The 17,494-nt window shown below is 50.7% G+C and overlaps 1 protein-coding gene across 1 annotated transcript in view; it reads right to left on the bottom strand.

The window, feature by feature from the left end:
* GNAI2 (G protein subunit alpha i2) overlaps nucleotides 1–1,078 on the bottom strand; it is a 195,500-nt gene extending 194,422 nt beyond the window's left edge. Inside the window, exon 1 of the mRNA XM_073352601.1 lies at nucleotides 861–1,078. Within this exon, the coding sequence (XP_073208702.1) occupies nucleotides 861–978 (118 nt within the window). The 5' untranslated portion in view covers nucleotides 979–1,078. The remainder of the gene's footprint in view (nucleotides 1–860) is intronic.
* Between the last annotated feature and the right edge of the window lie 16,416 nt (nucleotides 1,079–17,494).

Below are 17,494 nucleotides of genomic sequence, written 5' to 3'. Positions count from 1 at the left end.
GGTGGGCCCAGGAGGAGGCTACCAGTGGTGGGTAGCTCGCTGGGCCAGGTGGTACCAGGCCAGGAGGGTGTTGCAGGGCAGGGCCAGAGGAGGGTCGCTGGGCCAGGCAGTACCAGGGTACTGGGGGGGACGCAGGGCTGGGTGGTATCATGGAGGCAAGGTGGGCAGGGGGAAGATGGCAAGGGTGTCGCTGGGCAGGACCAGGGGGCTGGGCCCAGGCAGTGGGGCAGACAGTACAAAGGCAGGGTGTCATTGGGCAGGGTGGTACCAGGAGGGACTGGGGGGGGGGGGATACAGAGCAGCACCACGGGACCAGGGGGTTGCAGGGCAGGCTGGACAAGGGGCTGGTGGGTGGTACTGGGCACGGGGGGGGGGGTCACAGGGCAGGGTGGTACCAGGCAGTACCGGGGGTCAAGGACAGAGCAATACCACAGGGGCAAGGTGGGCAAGAGCCTGGCAGGGTGGTACCAGGGGGTGGGGGTGTCACCAGGAGGGATCCAGGTACTGGGGGGGGATAAAGGGCAGGGCGGTACCGCCGGAGCGAGGCAGGCGGCTGACAGGGTGGTACCGGAAAGCGGGGCAATGGCACCGCGGGGGCCAGACGGGCGGAGCAGGGCGCTGACGGGGTGGCAGCGGGGGCTGAGGGTATCGCTGGGCAGGGCCGGCCGGCGGGACCAGGAGGGGCGGGGGCTGGCGAGGTGGTAAGAGGCGGACCGGGGAGCCGCGGGGCGGGCGGTACCGGCGGGTCGCAGCGCGGGCCGGGGCCGGGGCCGGGGCCGGGCCGTGGCGGGGGGGACCGGGACCGGGGCCGGGGCCGGGGCCGGGCCGTGGCGGGGGGGACCGGGCGGGCCGGGGCTCACCCAGCAGCAGCAGCTTGACCTCCCGCGCCGCCTTCTCGCCGTCCTCGCGCAGGTTCTTGTCGATCATCTTAGAGCGCTCGGCCGCCGCCTTGTCCTCGGCGCTCACGGTGCAGCCCATTGCGGGGCCGGGCTGAGGCGGATCCCGGCCGAGTCGGGCTGGTCGCGCGCCGCGCTGCGATGCGTCCCCTCAGCCTGCCGCCGCCGCTCTGAGCCCGGGGCCGCCCGGCGCGGGGGCGGGGCCTCCGATGGCGGGGCGGGGCCGGGCCGGGCCGCGGGGTGGCTCTGCCTGGGGTGGATTTGGGGGGTAAGGGATTTGGGCTCTGTAGGGGGTGGGTTTCGGGTGCAATGGGTCGGGTGGGTGGTTCTGTAGGAGGTGGGTTTAGGGTGCAGTGGCTCTTTATGGGGTGGGGTTGGGGTGCAGTGTGTGTAAGGTGACTGTATGGGATGGGCTTGGAGTACATTGGGTGGCTGTGTAGAGAGTGGGTTTAGGGTGCAATGGGTGGGGGTGGAGTGGGTCTGTATAGGGTAACTTTGGGGTGCACTGAGGGTGGGGTGGCTCAGTATGGGGTGCGTTTGTGGTGCAGTTGGTGGGGGTTGGGTGTCTCTGTTTGGGGTGCAATGGGTGGGGTGGGGGGCTCTGTTTGGGGCAGGGTGGATAAAAATCCAATGATTTTTAAAACAATTAAAAATTGAGGGTTTTTTATTTAAATAGGTTTTTCCTAAAAAAGCATTTTACCAAAAAAATCTGATCTAGAGATCATTTTAATTAAGATACATTATAGCTCAAAGATATCTCATCATGAAAGAGTGACTATAAATTATAATTCAATAGTATGAGACAATAGATTCATGTAATGTTTAAGAAAAGTTTTGTAAGTGAGTTCCAAATAGTTCATGGATTAGGGACCCAATCTTATGGGGTTCCAGGGGCTTCTGCCTAAATTATTTAGGTTAATCTTTCTATCCTCCCAACGGGACTCAGTGCTCAGTCTACAAGACATCAGAGATACTTAGTTTTGCAGTTCTCAAACTGTGGATTTGTCTCTCCAGAGATAACATGCTTGTTAACAGCAAAAATGTTTTTAAATACATAATATAGAATATCAGGGTTGGAAGGGACCCCAGAAGGTCATCTAGTCCAACCCCCTGCTCAAAGTAGGACCAACCCCAACTAAATCATCCCAGCCAGGGCTTTGTCAAGCCTGACCTTAAAAACCTCAAAGGAAGGAGAATCCACCATCTCCCTTGGTAACGCATTCCAGTGTTTCACCACCCTCCTAGTGAACAAGTTTTTCCTAATAGCCAACCTAAACCTCCCCCACTGCAACTTGAGACCATTACTCCTTGTTCTCTCATCTGCTACCACTGCAAACAGTCTAGATCCATCCTCTTTGGAACCCCCTTTCAGGTAGTTGAAAGCAGCTATCAAATCCCCCCTCATTCTTCTCTTCTGCAGACTAAATAATCCCAGCTCCCTCAGCTTCTCCTCATAAATCCTGTGTTCCAGCCCCCTAATCATTGTTGTTGCCCTTCGCTGGACTCTTTCCAATTTTTCCACATCCTTCTTGTAGTGTGGGGCCCAAAACTGGACACAGTACTCCAGATGAGGCCTCACCAATGCCAAATAGAGGGGAATGATCATGTCCCTCGATCTGCTGGCAATGGTCCTACTTATACAGCCCATAATGGCATTAATCTTCTTGGCAACAAGGGCACACTGTTGACTGATATCCAGCTTCTCATCCACTGTAACCCCTAGGTCCTTTTCTGCAGAACTGATGCCTAGCCACTCATGCCCTGGTCTGTAGCAGTGCATGAGATTCTTCCGTGCTAAGTGCAGAACTCTGCACTTGTCCTTGTTGAATCTCATCAGATTTCTTTTGGCCCAATCCTCTAATTTGTCTAGGTCCCTTTGTATCCTATCCTTACCTTCCAGCATATCTACCACTCCTCCCAGTTTAGTGTCATCTGCAAACTTGAAAATATACAGAGGTGAGAAATAACAGACCTCAACCCTATTGTCTCTCTGCAAATTTGTGTGCACAGAGTCAGTCCCTTACCTCTCTCTAAAAGTGCAAAGTTTCAAAAAGTTCAATGAATAGAAGATTGTTGGGGTTGGAATAGATCTGGACAAGGAGAAGTCAGGAGATAAATGTGAGAAGGGAGGGACAGACAGTAGAAACAAAAGTGAAACTGTATGAGCAGCATATTCCAGAAGTCTTGAGGTCTTTCTGAGTGTAGCCTTCATTGATTTGAAATCTACCATATCATTCTCTCACGAGAACAGAAAACCTATAATTGCAGCAGCCCGTAAAAGAGACCCAGTTTGGGTCTCATCTATCTCTGAGTTGTGAAGAATACGTATTATAACAACCAACAAGAATGCACTTTTATGGAGAAATCCAGGATTAAATCGAGTCTTCCTGACTAGTGATTTAAATCAAATCCACACTGGTTTGGAGTGTAGTTGGTGGGGATGGTGTGGTTCTGTATGAGGTGGGTTTGGGGTGCAGTGGGTGGGGATTGGGTAGTTCTGTATGGGGTGGGTTTGGGGAGTAGTAGGTGTAGGGAGACTGTATGGGATGGGTTTGGGGTAAAATGGGTGGGGATGAATTTGGGGTGCAGTGGGTGGGGTGCAGTGGCTCTATATGAGTTGGGTTTTGGATGCAATGGGTGAGTGTGGGTGGCTCTTTATGGGGTATTGCCATGGGTGGGGTGGCTTTGTGTGGGATGGGTTTGGGGTTCAATGGGTGGGGGTGGGGTAGCTCTAAATGGGGTGGGTTTGGGGTGGAATGGGTGAGGTGCAGTGGGTAGGGGTGGGATGGCTTTGTATGGTGTGGGTTTGGAGTGGAATGAGTGGGGTGGCTCTATGGGGTGGGTTTGGGATGCAGAGGTTGGGTGCTCTGTATGGGGGGGTTGGGTTGCAGTGGGGGGATGGTGTGGCTCTGTATGGGGTGGGTTTGGGGTGCAATGGGTAGGGGTGGGTGACTTTTTATGGGGTGGGTTTTGTATGCAGTAGGTGGGGTGCGGTGGCTCTGTATGTGGTGTGTTTCGGTTGCAGGGGATGGGGGTCGTCTGGCTCTGTATGGGGTGGGTTTGGAATGAAATGGGTGCGGGTTGGGAGGCTGCATATGGGGTGTGTTTGGGATGTAATTGGTAGGGTGGAATGGCTCTGTAGAGAGTGGGTTTGGGGTGCAATGGGTGGGGTTAATTAGCTCTGTATGTGGTGGGTTCGGGGTGTAGTGGGTGGGGTGGCACTGAACGGGGTGGGTTTGTGGTGCAGTGGAGGTTGGGTGGCTCTGTATCGGGTGGAGATGGGGTGGCTCTGAATAGGGTGGTTTGGGGTGCAGTGGGTGGGGTGGGTTTTGGATGTAATCGGTAGGGTGGGTGGCTGTCTGGGGTTGGGTTTCAGGTGCAATGGTTGGGTGTGGGGTGACTCTGGGTAGGGAGGGTATGGGTTGCAGTGGGTGGGGTGCAGTGAATCTATATGGGTTGGGTTTGGGATGCAATGGGTGGGGGTGGGTGGCTCTGTATGGGGTAGTGCCATGGGCAGGGATGGGGTGGCTCTGTGTGGGGTGGGTTTGGGGTGGCGCTGTATGGGGTGGGCTAGATGTTCAATGTGTGGGGGTGGGGTGGCTGTGAATGGGGTGGGTTTGGGATGCAATGGGTGGGGTGGGGGCTCTGAATGGGTTGGATTTCGCTTGCAATGGGTGGGCGTGGGGTGGCTCTGTATGGGGTGGGTTTGGGATGCAGGGGTTGACTGGCTCTGTATGGGGTGGGTTTTAGCGTGCGGGGATGGGGGTGACTATGGGGTGGGTTTGGGATGCAAGGTGTGGGGGTGGGTGGCTCTGCATGGGGTGGGTTTGAGGTGCAGTGGGTGGGGGTGGGTTTGGGGTAGAGTTTGGGTGGGGTGACTCTGTATGGGGTATGTTTTGGATGCAATGGGTGGGGTGGTTCTGTATGGGTTGGGTTTGGGGTGCAATGGGTGGTGGGGTGGCTCTGTATGGATTGGGTTTGGGGTGCAATGGGTGGGGATTGGGTGGCTCTGGGATGAGTCTGAGGTGTGGTGGGGTGACTCTGAATATGGTGGGTTTGGGGTGCAATGGTTGGGGATGGTGTGACTCTGTATTGGATGGGTTTGGGGTGCAATTGGTGCAGAGGCTCTGTATGGGGAGGGTTTGGGGTGCAATCAGTGGGGGTTTACAATGTTGCCAACCCCCATACATTTAAAATCAAGACTTTTAAAAAGCTACACATTTGGGGTCCCTTTTAATTACCTTCTGGATTTTGAACCTTTAGGTCTCACTTTTCTTCACAAACTCCTACAACTAGAAACTTCCATTTTTAAAAATAAATTTCTTATATAGTCACTTGAGTCCAGGAGCTGGGGCTTTAAGAAACAAATCACGAGACTGACAATAAAATCACAAGAGTAGAAAGAACGTGGTCTATTCTCTGTGGAGGTGCGTTGGGGCAAATAGTGGGGCAGCTTTGAGGTTATTGGGGGTGAGTGGGGTTGGCTGTGTGTTGAGATGGTGGCTTTGAGAGGTGCTGGGATATGATGGAGGTTGTCAGGATGTGGTGGCTCAAGGCTGTGATGGAGGGAGGTTTTGGGGGGCACTGGAAGAGCTAGTGGGGATCTCATGACTCCTGATGGGGCCTGCAGCAGCCTTGAAGGGCTGGGCGCCTTTGGACCTTCTCTGCCTCTGAAAGCACCAAATGTTACACCAAATTTTGGAGAAGAGGAAAATGCTCCTGATTGCAAATCTCTAGGATTCTGGCTTATGAATAATGGTGGAAACCTTCTGTCATCACAAGTGCTTGGAGAAAGGATCCCCCACGCAGGGATAAATCCATCCCTGCTCTTTCTGCAGTGAACTCAATAGAACATCCTCAGTGATGAATTTGGCTCAGTATTTTTACTGAGCTGCAGAAAGGACCTTTGGGGGCAGGTTTAATGAGAATCACTGGCCTAATAATCTATAGGAGTAAATCCCAGACAGTGCTTGTGCTGTTAGTTCATTACTATCGGGGCCACAGCTCAGAACCCTCTCCTTTTAAAAATCCAGAAACTGTATTCACCCTATAAGCCAGAGATGCAGCTCTACTAACCAACAGAGGAGGAGCTCATGTGCAGGGTCACACATTCTACCAAATAGAGAGAGAGAGTGCAAGCATGCGTTTATGCACACAGACAGGGGGTTTAGGGGTGGGAAGCCCCCCTGCTCCAGGTACCTTGGCTGATTAGATTAATGGGTGAGAGGTGGGAGCAAATGGGATTTGGAAGCTATTCTGCATGTAGCCCACCTTCCAAACATTGGCACTTTGATTGTCTGAATTCTGCATTTATCAGCTAGTAAGTACATCAATTCCCTGGATGATTGCAGCTCAATATGACAATCATCATTGCCAAAAAAACTAAGGCCTTTGTACCAATATAACTGTTTCAGTTGGGGGGGGGGGAGGTAACTGAAATAGTTATACCAACACAACCCCTATTCTGGACGCAGTTTTATTGGTAAAAATATGCCTTACACTGGGACACCTTATTCCCCTTCCCATACAGGAATAATCTATAATAGTATAAGCACTTTTATACCTATATAGCAGCATCCACACTCCGGTAACAATTTGGGATTAGTTAAACCAGGTAACTATAAGGCCTAACCCTCTGGTTTTTGCAACCCCCAAGTGTAAGTCTGAGCTCTCATGTTTGGAAAAGCTGTTAAAATGAATTGAACCCCTGTAGTTAATTTAGCACAAATCACTATCAGCTTTTTTGCTGAAGAAAAAGTTTTGACATCTTAAAAACCATGACTCAGGACTGGTTGCTGTGATGTTTAATGTAATAACACCTGTTGCTGGTGCACAGCTGGGGCTAATCTGCAGGCCAGAACGACATCCAAAGCATTTATATTCAGCACCCTCTAATTGGAGCATGATTTTCAAGAGGGACTAGTTGAAGACCTCTAGAAAGGTAATTATTTTCGAACAGATGGAATCCTGGGGTTTGATGGCCACAGAGGTGGGATTTGGCTTGGCAGTGCTCTGTACGTATGCTCAACCCTGAACAGAGAGTCAAGCCCCATAAAGCAACATTTACCACCAACAAGCCATCCACCTGAGAACCTGGAGAGAATTTTTGTACATGTTTTGTTTATTTTTTCATGTGATCATTTTGGATTCCATCACTCCAGCTGTGCAGGGCAAACTATTTGTAATAATCAGTTTGCTTCTCAGCCTTTTCCAAATTGGGACTCCCTTTTCTAGACTGGGACCCAATAGCCCCCCTCCCTGCTAGCAGGGAACGCACTCCCCTTTAGTAATATGAGATGAGCATGGTGGACGTAAGCCCTCAATACCTGAACATGACTTCTGGTTGAGAACCCAGGATTGTCATGATTAATTGACTGTCATGAGAACACCTTGATTTTTACCTCATCTTCCCTTTGTGAATTGTCTGAGGGGAGCTCACAGTTCTCCCCAATTCCTTTTGTTGTTCAAAATTGTTCAGCAGATAGGCCAAGAATTGTTTGTAGGACTTATCAACTGGTCCACTGTAATCATTCCATATGCAAACTGCTGTTTAGTTTGGAGTAGATGTTTCGATCACATGGCACTGTATCGGTTCCCTAGTTGGATCAGCATTGCTTTTAGAATCAAATATTCCTGAGTTCAGCATTTGCAAATATTCTGCCCTATTCATGGTTTGTATGTCCCTTCCTGCCAGGAAATCCGTGTGCTAGAATATGAACACAAGCAGGCACAACCATGGGGGAAGCAAATTCTGGTTGTGATATGAGAGAAGAGCTATGGAAGTATTTGAGTTATTTGCCCTCCTCTAATTACAGAGAATGTAAGTCCTCAAATGTAGACAGGGTTTGCTTTGTTTTAAGTTTTATTAAATAGTGTTGCCACTTTTTGACCCAGGTGGCTAGGCAAATTCTGGGGCCCTGGGATTGTTCCAGCTAGGAGTAGAAATGGGTGATAAGTATTTCTTTGTTGAAATTGTGTTTATTTACAAAGAATGCACAAAGTCCGGTGTCTGTGAACACAGAAAGAACCAAATGGCAGGAAACACTTCTCAGGGGAAGAACACACTTTTCAGCTTGCACCACCAACTCAAAAACCTCTCCCCCGATTTCTTCCAGAGTCTGAGTCTTTCCCCATTTTCTGTCATCTTTTTTTTTCTCTCTCTCTCTCACTCACACACAACTCAGCAAAAGCACCCCTTCAATCCAAACACCTGGGAGGGTTCACAACCCCCTTTTGTCTTTGGTTTTGTGATTCACTTACCCTGCCAGGTATGTTAATGGAAGGGGGCATTCACATTCAATCCCAGAGAGATGGAGGTTCCTGCAGCAACAGTACCTCTCAGCAAAACAATATTTATGGACAAGAGCCACACCCTGCCTCATCCCAGGCCCTAATGTGAACAGGGCATGGCAGGATTCCACCCCACATCTTGAAACCTTCAATCCATTTTCTAGCACAACTCCCTTGCAGCCATGACAGAGCCCACCGTACTCGTGCCCCCAGATGGAGGCAGGAGATGCATGTGCTTTGGAGAATCCCGCTCCATCTATGGAGGTTCTGGGCTGACACACACCCTATAGGTAACCACCGGGGCTGCTCTAATTTGCAGCCTCTAGTCTGCCTTGAATCCAGGCATCGCAACGATGGCTTACAGCCACCTTCACTTCCCTTTGCCTGGGCTCCTAGGGGTACATCTCAGAATTAAACCCCAGGCACAGAGTCCATGGGGGATCTGAGGGTATTTGTGGGGCATGTATATGGAAACCCAGGCTTCTCTACGCCTAAATGTAGTTGGTCTCATAAACCCAGATTCTGGCTGCTTTACATTGCCCCCCTAACGCAAAGGCACCCTAAACCCCAAAGCAAACCAGCTGAAGCATACTAGTGATTGTGGCCCAAAGCCTCAGGGAGGGGCTGGGAGGGGAGCAGCAGTGGGAATGGAGGGCAGGCCAGGGAGCAGTGCTGAAATGACACTTCCCTGTCGATAACGTATTGCTGATGCTGTTTACCTTGTTTGATCTGAGAAGAAAATGTGGCCACAGCCTTTGCTAGTCTATTTTAGTGTGGTTATCCTGGAAATAAACCCCAAACCCAAAGGGATTGCTGGGGGTTTGTTCAGAGGGATGGACCACGCTCCTACTGAAGTCAAAGGGAATTCTGTCTGAGTGAAGACCATAGGATTTGTCCCTAGGTTTTTTAATTGAGGCAATGTGGCCTAGTGAACAGAGCACAGACTAGGACTAAGGACAGCTGAGTTCTACTCCCAGCTCCATTGCTGGTGTGCTGAATGACCCTGGGCAAGTCACTGCCCCTCTTTGTGCCTCAGTTTCTCCACCTGTGAAACAGGGATCATGACACTGACCTTTGTAAAGTGCTTTGAGATCTACTGCTGAAAAGTGCCAGGCATCAACTACGGCATATTATAATTTAAAAGGGCACTGAAATGCTTCATCCTGTCCTTTACTCATCATACCCAATAACTTCATGCCAGTGGTATGTTAAACGATACTTCCTTCCCCAAACAACCGCACTAAACCCCCAACACTGACTCTGTGCAATGTAGCCAGGTTTATGATTTAAAACTCTGCATGATGCATGACACTGGAAACTATTTTAATTCTTCTCTACCATGTTGGGTAGAAGTTTTGGATCAGTACATGGGGACATTGCCAGTTGTCCATTGCTCCCATAGACCCCTCTCCCCACCCCCCCAGCAGATCTCTTAGCCCTATGCCTTATCGATGATCTCAGATCAGGCCTGAAGGTTAGGCCTAGGACCCTGGTCTCTGCACTTAGCTGGAAAGAGAACTGCATTTGGCACATGGTCCGTTACAATGATAGCACTTCCAGCTACCAGGAGTTCACTACATCCTCGACGTGGAAAATGTCTTTTGTCAAGAGCAAGCTCAAGTTCCCCATAAACTACAGCCTTGTTTATTCACTGCAGCTGTAAAAAATACCAATTGCGACCGCAAAACCAAATATTGTGCTTTTTAGTCCAAGCAGGTATTAGCGGGAAGGACTGGGCTGACTTCACCCCCAGAACAATCCCAGATTGTATGTTTTCATCACCAGCTCTAAATATTTTGGTCTTCGACTACTTTCTTTCTTTTTTATTTCTTTTTGTCATCCCTTTTCCAAACTGCATTACCTCAAGCACACTGCAATAAGCAAAGTATCACTCAAAGCAGCAGCAGAAGAGGGTAAAGACCTGGGAGTGAGGCTCTGTAAAGAGAAACATGCACACAGTGCTCATACAAAGCGCCCACTAAAAAAGAGGCAGATTGGCCCAGTGGTTAGGGCACTAACGTGAGCATTGGAAGACCTGGGCTCAGTTCCCTACTCTACCACAGACTTCTTGGGTGACCTCAGGCAAGTCACTTAGGTGTGTCTACACTTCAATTAAAGACCCCTGGCTAGCACATGCCAACTGACTCACATGGCTCACTGTTTAATTGCAGTGAAGAGGCTTGGGCTTCAGCCTAAGCTCTAGGACCCTGCATGATGGGAGAGACCCAGCAATTAAACAGACCCTCTTAACCCAAGGCAGCTGGCACGGGACCAGTAGCAGATGTTTAACTGCGATATAGACACACTTTCAGGGTATGCGTCTAGTGCAATCCTGGGATGTGACTGTAGCTCCTGTAGATACATCCAAACAAGCTTTAATCTAGCTCGCTCGGGTACCGGAGCAGGCAGGGCAGCATGGGTTAGCCACCTCGGTAATTCCCCAGGGTTCTGGGCCTGACAGCAGTGCTGCCAGACCTTCCCTGCTTCAGGATCTGAGCACGCTAGATTAAAGCCAACTTGGGTATGTCTCCATGAGCTTCAGTCACACATTGAGTTTACAGTGGAGACACCACCTTAGTCTCTCCATGCCTCAGTTTCCCCATCTGTAAACTGGTAATAATGAACTTGACTTCCTTTTACAGCAACTGAGAGATCTACTGACAAAGAGCGCAATGTAAGAGCTGGGTGTTAGCTATTGTTATCTGTCCAATAGGGCTAACAGCACAGCCCTACATCATGGCTGGCATGAGGGGAAATATTTTAAAGATGGAGAGGCGCTGAGATGCTACAGTAGTTGGATCAGAAGACAGAAAACAATGGCTCAGGGCGTGTTGCACCTCTCAGGTTTTGGCTGAGCGTATTTACAGCAATTAAAAATAGCTAGGGTTGGTTCAGGATGGCAATGCACCAAGTCTGATTCCTCACCCCAGAATAAGGGGTTTCTCTCAATAGTTCCAACTATTTTTGCCTTCAGGCAAAGCTGGTTTTGTTCCCTGACTGGACATTCAACACCAGAGGACCGACAAGTCCACTAGAACCAAGCGGGGTTCTGAATGTTGAATGCTCCCAGCGAAGGCGCTCCAGATGAAGTGCTAGCCACAGAGGACTCCACTCCCCATGGTGCTTGAGTTCCGCCAGGGTGCAGTGGTACGGGGTGTTGACAAGCACTGGTTGCAGCTCCCTGGTTCGCAGCTGGGCACCCCCAGGACCTCGTGCCAGTAGACGTCTGGTGTGATGGAGCCTGTGACAGGGTGCTAAGCAGGAAACTGCTCAGCCAACCCTCTGTCACTCCAGCTCCAATTAAGGGAGGTGAATTGGAGCTGGGTAGATCACTTGGCCCTGATTGGGAAAGCTGGAACAGCTGCTGCCTCATCAGGCTGGGGCTGGATAAAAGTCCCAGGGGAAGGAAGCCAGGGGAGGAGCTGGACAGGCTGTAAGCTGCACTAGGGGGAAGGCAGTGAGAGATACCTTGTCCCCTCTCTCCTGCTGGTGGACTGTAAGAAGGGGACTATGTGTATGGTGTAGAGGTGGTGGGAACACAACCTGTAAATAAAAGCACCAGGTGAGCATTGCACCAAGGTCTCTGTGTGACTTTCTCAGCCCAGTAGGAGCTAGGAGGGCCCTACAGAGGCCCTGTTACAAGCTGTTTTGCCACACACACACCCCCTCTCTCTCTCTGCCCCACAGATAAACTGTCTCCCTCAGGTGGGGGTTCTGGCACACAACCTGCCTCAGCCAATGCCCATTCCCCCTCCATAGTGGGAAATTGCCACTGTGTGCCACGTAACTTGGTGGACTAGAGACGTTCAGTGAAGAACAACGAATAGGTCCAAGGGAAGCAAGATCCAATTGTGGACAAGCTGCAAACCCAAAGAGAAGCAAACGTGCCAGTTAATTCAATCCTTATGAATTATTCCCTCTGCTCTAATTTGAAGCCACCGTGCCCTGCCCCTGGCTCTCAGCCAGTGCCTTTGGCTACTAGGTTCCAGTGCTCCAGCTCCTCCTGGCTCATTCCTGGACCTAAAGGCCATTTCTTAGGAGCCGAGTCCTGTTCAGAAATGCTGCCTTCTGAAAGGCCTTGGAGCAATTGCTCCACCGTGCCAGTGAGTAAAACTCCTCTCCCTGAGCACGTACCAAGAGATAACCCATAAATCAGATTGGGACAGGCTAGCTGTGGAGGTATGCACAGTCCATTTGTTATCTGTATGCAGCCCAGCCTTCCTGGCAGCCTTAGCCCTTCTCCTTCCCCCATAGCATCCACTTCCTCTCTCCCCCTCTCCTTTCCCTTTTACACACCAGCTGCATTCAGCTTACTGGGCCTTGAGGCAACTGCAAGGCAGTGGAAACTGCACCCTCCTGCACACTCAGCAGAGCCTGGGGTGACCAGATGTCCTAATATTATCGGGACCATCCCAATATTAGGGGCTTTGTCTTATATATGCAACTATTCCTCCCTCTTCCCCCCCACCCCACAAAAAAAAAGGATCCCTATTTTACACAGTTGCTATCTGGTCACCCTAGCAGAGGAATTCTTTCCCCCACCCTGCAAGAGAGAAGACAGTTGTTAGCTTTCCACCAGCAGGAGCATTATGGGTCAGAATCAGGGAATTCTCTAGCCTCACAAGCAAACTGGCCAGTAGGTGTTGTAATACCTGGCACCTGACTTTCCCCAATCAATCTTTCTCCGGCTAGAGGCCTTAGACTTGTACTCCAGCAGAAACCAACAAATCCGAGGGCCGAATCAAACCCATCTCATAACAGGGGCTTCTCATAGCAGGAGCTCTTAAATAAGTGTACATTTACGTGCTTTGCTGAATGTGGGGTCTTATTTATCGGTGTGGATTTTCTTTTTAAAAAACTAGGAAATTCACCCACAAAAACTTAGTTAAACAGCAGTTTCGGTTGCCCCTCAATGCGAGCTCTCAAAAAATATATAAAAACCAACAATTCCCAAGGGCCTGCCAGTCTTTCCCCACTTATGCTCACCCCACACACACTCACAGCACCTTCACTTTCCCCTAACATTTGCCATAATATGTGCAAGTGTAAAAAAATAAAGTCTAATACCCTGTGTGCTATTCGTAGGAGAGGCTAGAACACTGACACGCATGGCCTGAGATCCTGTGTTGTGCCAGGTGCAGCACAGAACTTGCAGCCCCTGTGGAAGGGGACTAAGGGTTTGCTCTCTTGTGCTCCTGGGCTGCTCCAGCATAACCTGGCGGCCTGTCGAAGTTACAACAACCTGGCCCGAGCTGCCTCTAGGTCACAGCGCTGACAGGAATCTCTGCATCCCTGCTCCCAAAATGGCCCCCTACTCCAGCGCATGCGAGGAGGTCCTCTGAAAGCAACCCAACTTTCTCAATAACTGCCCCAGAGTCGTCCTCCCATAGCTGGAGCCAGGACTTTCAGAGTGCCTTGACACTGCTCCAGTCCTTTCACTGGCATAAAGGGGCCAGAGAAGGGACAAGGATCTTGCTCACTCTGTTAGTCATTTAAAAGAAAAGAAAAAGAAAGTTACTTGCTACAGCACTGAGATTCTATATTTAAAAATACAAGATGTGTGGACTGAATAAACTTCAAAAACCACTGGAGGATCAATGCATTTCAGCACAGAGAGATGGCGTAGACTGTAAGGCGTCTTTTTGGGCTGTGTTTGTGCACCACCTAACACAATGGGCTCCTGGACTGTGACCGGGGCTCGTAGGTACTACTGCGATGCAAATAAAGCAGTCACTAGTTCCAGTCCTCTGTGTGAAATAGTCTCCTCCTGTGCTGATAAATCATACTAGGAAAACTTGCAGAAATCTGACGTATCTTCTAGTATGCTTGGGTCTATGGGGTTTTGTTTTTCAAAAAATCTTCACTACACATGTACTAAACCCCCTCCAGCCCTTCCTCTGGCCTTTGTCTCTTTCCCCGGCCAGGAGGCCACCTGATCTCTTTGTTCTCCAACACCTTCAGCTCACACCCTGCAGGGGAGGGGCCCAGGCCATCAGTTGCCAAGAGACAGGGTGTCTCTGTGCAGACAGATCACACTGGCCCTCTGCTCTGCAACAATCACACACCCTTATCCCAGCCCCTAGATACTTAAGAAAGGCATAGGGGAAACAGAGACACCCACACAGTATTCAGAGAAAACGTTAAGAACATTCCCACTTCGTCACCAGAAGCACCTGGTAGGGCTCAGGGCTTAAGCAGGAGTGGGGCTCAAGCCCCGGGCCCTGGCAGGCACATCCTGGCTCTTGCACTTCTGAAGATTGTCGTATGCAGCTCGGGGTGCTAGAGCAGGGGTGGGCAAACTTTTTGGCCCTAGAGCCACATCGGGTACAGAAATTGTATGGAGGGCCAGGTAGGGAAGGCTAGGGGAGGCTATGTCTCCCAAAACAGCGAGGCATGGCCTGGCCCCCACCTCCATTCCAGCCCGCCGGAACTCCCACCTCCATCCAACCCCCCCTGCTCCCCACCCCAACTGCCCCCTGGGACTCCTGCATCCTATCCAAATACCCCTGCTCTCTGCCCCCTGACCATCCCCTGGGGATGCCCGTCCCCTATCCAATCTTCCCTACTCCCCACCCCCTGACCACCCCCCTGGGCACCCCCCACCCCCATCCAACCCTCCCTGCTCTCCCCACCCCATGTTTCTTGTGGGGTGGGGGAAAGAGGGGCTCAGTCCTTTCCCTGTGCATTTCCCCTGCTCATTTGGCTGCTCTCCCTGGCAGTTGAACAGGGCTCGCTCCCTCTCTGGGGTTGGCTGCTGGGGAGAGGCCAGGCATGCTGGGGGTGGAGGGAAGCCTTGGCTTGCTCTGCCCCTGTCCCGGGCAGCAGGACCCAGGCCCCTTGACCACCCCCCCGCAGCCGCCCCAGCTCCTCGCCTTCCCCCCACCCTGATCTCCCCCTGACCAAGTTGCCCTGGAGCTGAGCCATGCTGCCCAGGTACTGGGGGAACTGTGACTGCAAGGGAGGGAGGGGAGTAGAAGGTGAGGGGCCAGGGTCTAGCCTCCGCCCCGCTTACCGCACTGCTGGGGAGTTGGGCTGGCTCCTCTTCAAGCCTGTCCTGACCCCACTCCTTGGCAGGAGCTCGGGGGCCAGAGGGAAGGGTCCTGTGGGCCAGATGTGGCCTGCGGGCCGTAGTTTGCCCCCCTAGACTGTGCTAGAGCATCAGAGAGAAGTTCCCTAAAGGCTCTCTCCCCCTCAGTACGCTTGGGAGCTGAGCAGGACGGTCCCTGAGATTGCAGCTCTGGGCCCCCGTGGGGCGAGGCAGCAGAGCAGAGCATCCCTCTTTCCTGTGCTCCCAATGTCCCCCAGCTGTACAGCATGGAGGAGGAATCCTCCTGAGTCCTAACCTGAATGCAGAGGGGACCAAGAGCCAGAGCCAGACCCAGTGGGAGAAGACTAATACAAAGCAACAGGGTGGAGTGGGAGACTGGAGAGGGAGGAAACGGGGGCTGGGAGTTGGGGGAAGCTATAACCCTAACTGCTGTTGGATCAGACACGAGAGCCAGACACATTGACATGACTGAAAGAAGACTGTGGGAGTTCCTGGCTATGACGCTGGCAGTCCGGTGCCAGCTCAGACAATGTGCCCCTTTTTCTCCCTTGACCTCTGTTAAACAGAGAGCCTGGCCTGGCTCACCTGTGTGCTGGCACCGTTAACATAGGCAGTAGGTTTATAAGAACATGTTTAGACTCTATGAAAGGCTTGTAAATTGCTGAGTGCATTAATCTTGCCTATGACATCTGCACCCATGTTATAAAGGTTATACTAAGGCCATGTCTACACTGCCACTCATGTCAGCAAAACTTCTGTCACTCAGGAGTGTGAAAAAAACCACCCCTCTGAGCAACATAGTGGCAGTGTGCACAGCACTATGTTGGCGGGAGAGCTTCTCCCACTATCAGAGCTACGGCCGCTCATTGAGCTGGTTTTATTATGTAGACTGGAGAGCTCTCTCCCAATCAGCATAGGGCGGCTACGAGTGCTCTTAGAGCGGTGTGGCTGCATCAGGACAGCTGTGCTCCTGTAAGCTCACCATTGTAGACACAGCCTAAGTGTTGGCATGGTCCGTGTCTTTCGTTGTGCAGGCCAGCAAGCAGGAAAGAAACACTGGCTGGTGTAAATAGTGGCTTCCAGCAGAAGGTGTCAAGTACAGCCTGTAATGATACTGCCTTTGGCGGGACACAACTGAGAGTACCAATTCAGGACAAATTGCTTAGAGCAAGGCAGTTACAGCCCATGGCTGGGTTTCCTTTACTATTAAGGCACATCAAACCAGCCAAACAGAGAGGACTTTGGTCTCACCCCACTGGCTAACCATAAGTCATACAAGCAATTCCCTCAGACACTCCAGTTTCCCTGATTCACCACCAGTGCCACTCGTTATGGGGACGAATGGTGATGAAAACCAATCCCCAGTAAAAGAAAAAAAGTTCTCCCAATCCCAAAGGACCAAGCCCCAGATCCAGGTCAATATACCAGTCAGATCTTACCCACAAATCACGCTGTTGCCAGTCCTTTAGAATCTAAAATCTAAAGGTTTATTCATAAAACAAAGAAATATAGATGAGAGCTAGAACTGGTTAAATGGAATCAATTACATTCAGTAATGGCAAAGTTCTTGGTTCAGGCTTGTAGCAGTGATGGAATAAACTGCAGGTTCAAACCAAGTCTCTGGAGCACATCCACAGCTTGGATGGGTCATTCAGTCCTTTGTTCAGAGCTTCAGTTTGTAGCAAAGTTCCTCCAGAGGTAAGAAGCAGGGCTGAAGACAAAATGGAGGGTTTCCAGGGCCTTTTATATCCTCTGCCATGTGGAAGGACATCCCTTTGTTCTTACTGTGGAAAATCACAGCAGCAAGATGGCGTTTGGAGTCACATGGGCAAATCACATGTCCATGCATAACTCCGTTCTTTACAAGGAGAACAGCCATTGCTCACATGCTACCTTGAACATTCCCAGGAAGACTTCTCATGTGGATTGGAGTCTCCCAAGGTCCATTGTCAATTAAGTGTTTCTTGATTGGGCACTTGATCTGAAGAGTCTCTTCACAATAAACTGGCCAAATGCTTCTCTTGTGCTACTTAGAATCAAACACATTGAGATACAAGTACATAGTCAATATTCATAACTTCAAATACAAAAATGATACACACATACAGACAACATAATTATAATCAGCAAACTACAACGTTTTCATAGATACCTTATTGGACCTCCTTTGTACAACATTTGGTGCAACTACAGGACCTTGGTTGCAAAAATGATCTATAGGGTCACAGTTCATGTTAATAATGTCACACTGCCCATCAGG

This window comes from Lepidochelys kempii, chromosome 7 (genome assembly GCF_965140285.1).
Source record: "Lepidochelys kempii isolate rLepKem1 chromosome 7, rLepKem1.hap1, whole genome shotgun sequence".
In the NCBI taxonomy this organism is placed as follows: domain Eukaryota; kingdom Metazoa; phylum Chordata; order Testudines; family Cheloniidae; genus Lepidochelys; species Lepidochelys kempii.
This window is presented reverse-complemented; position numbering and strand designations above follow the sequence as displayed.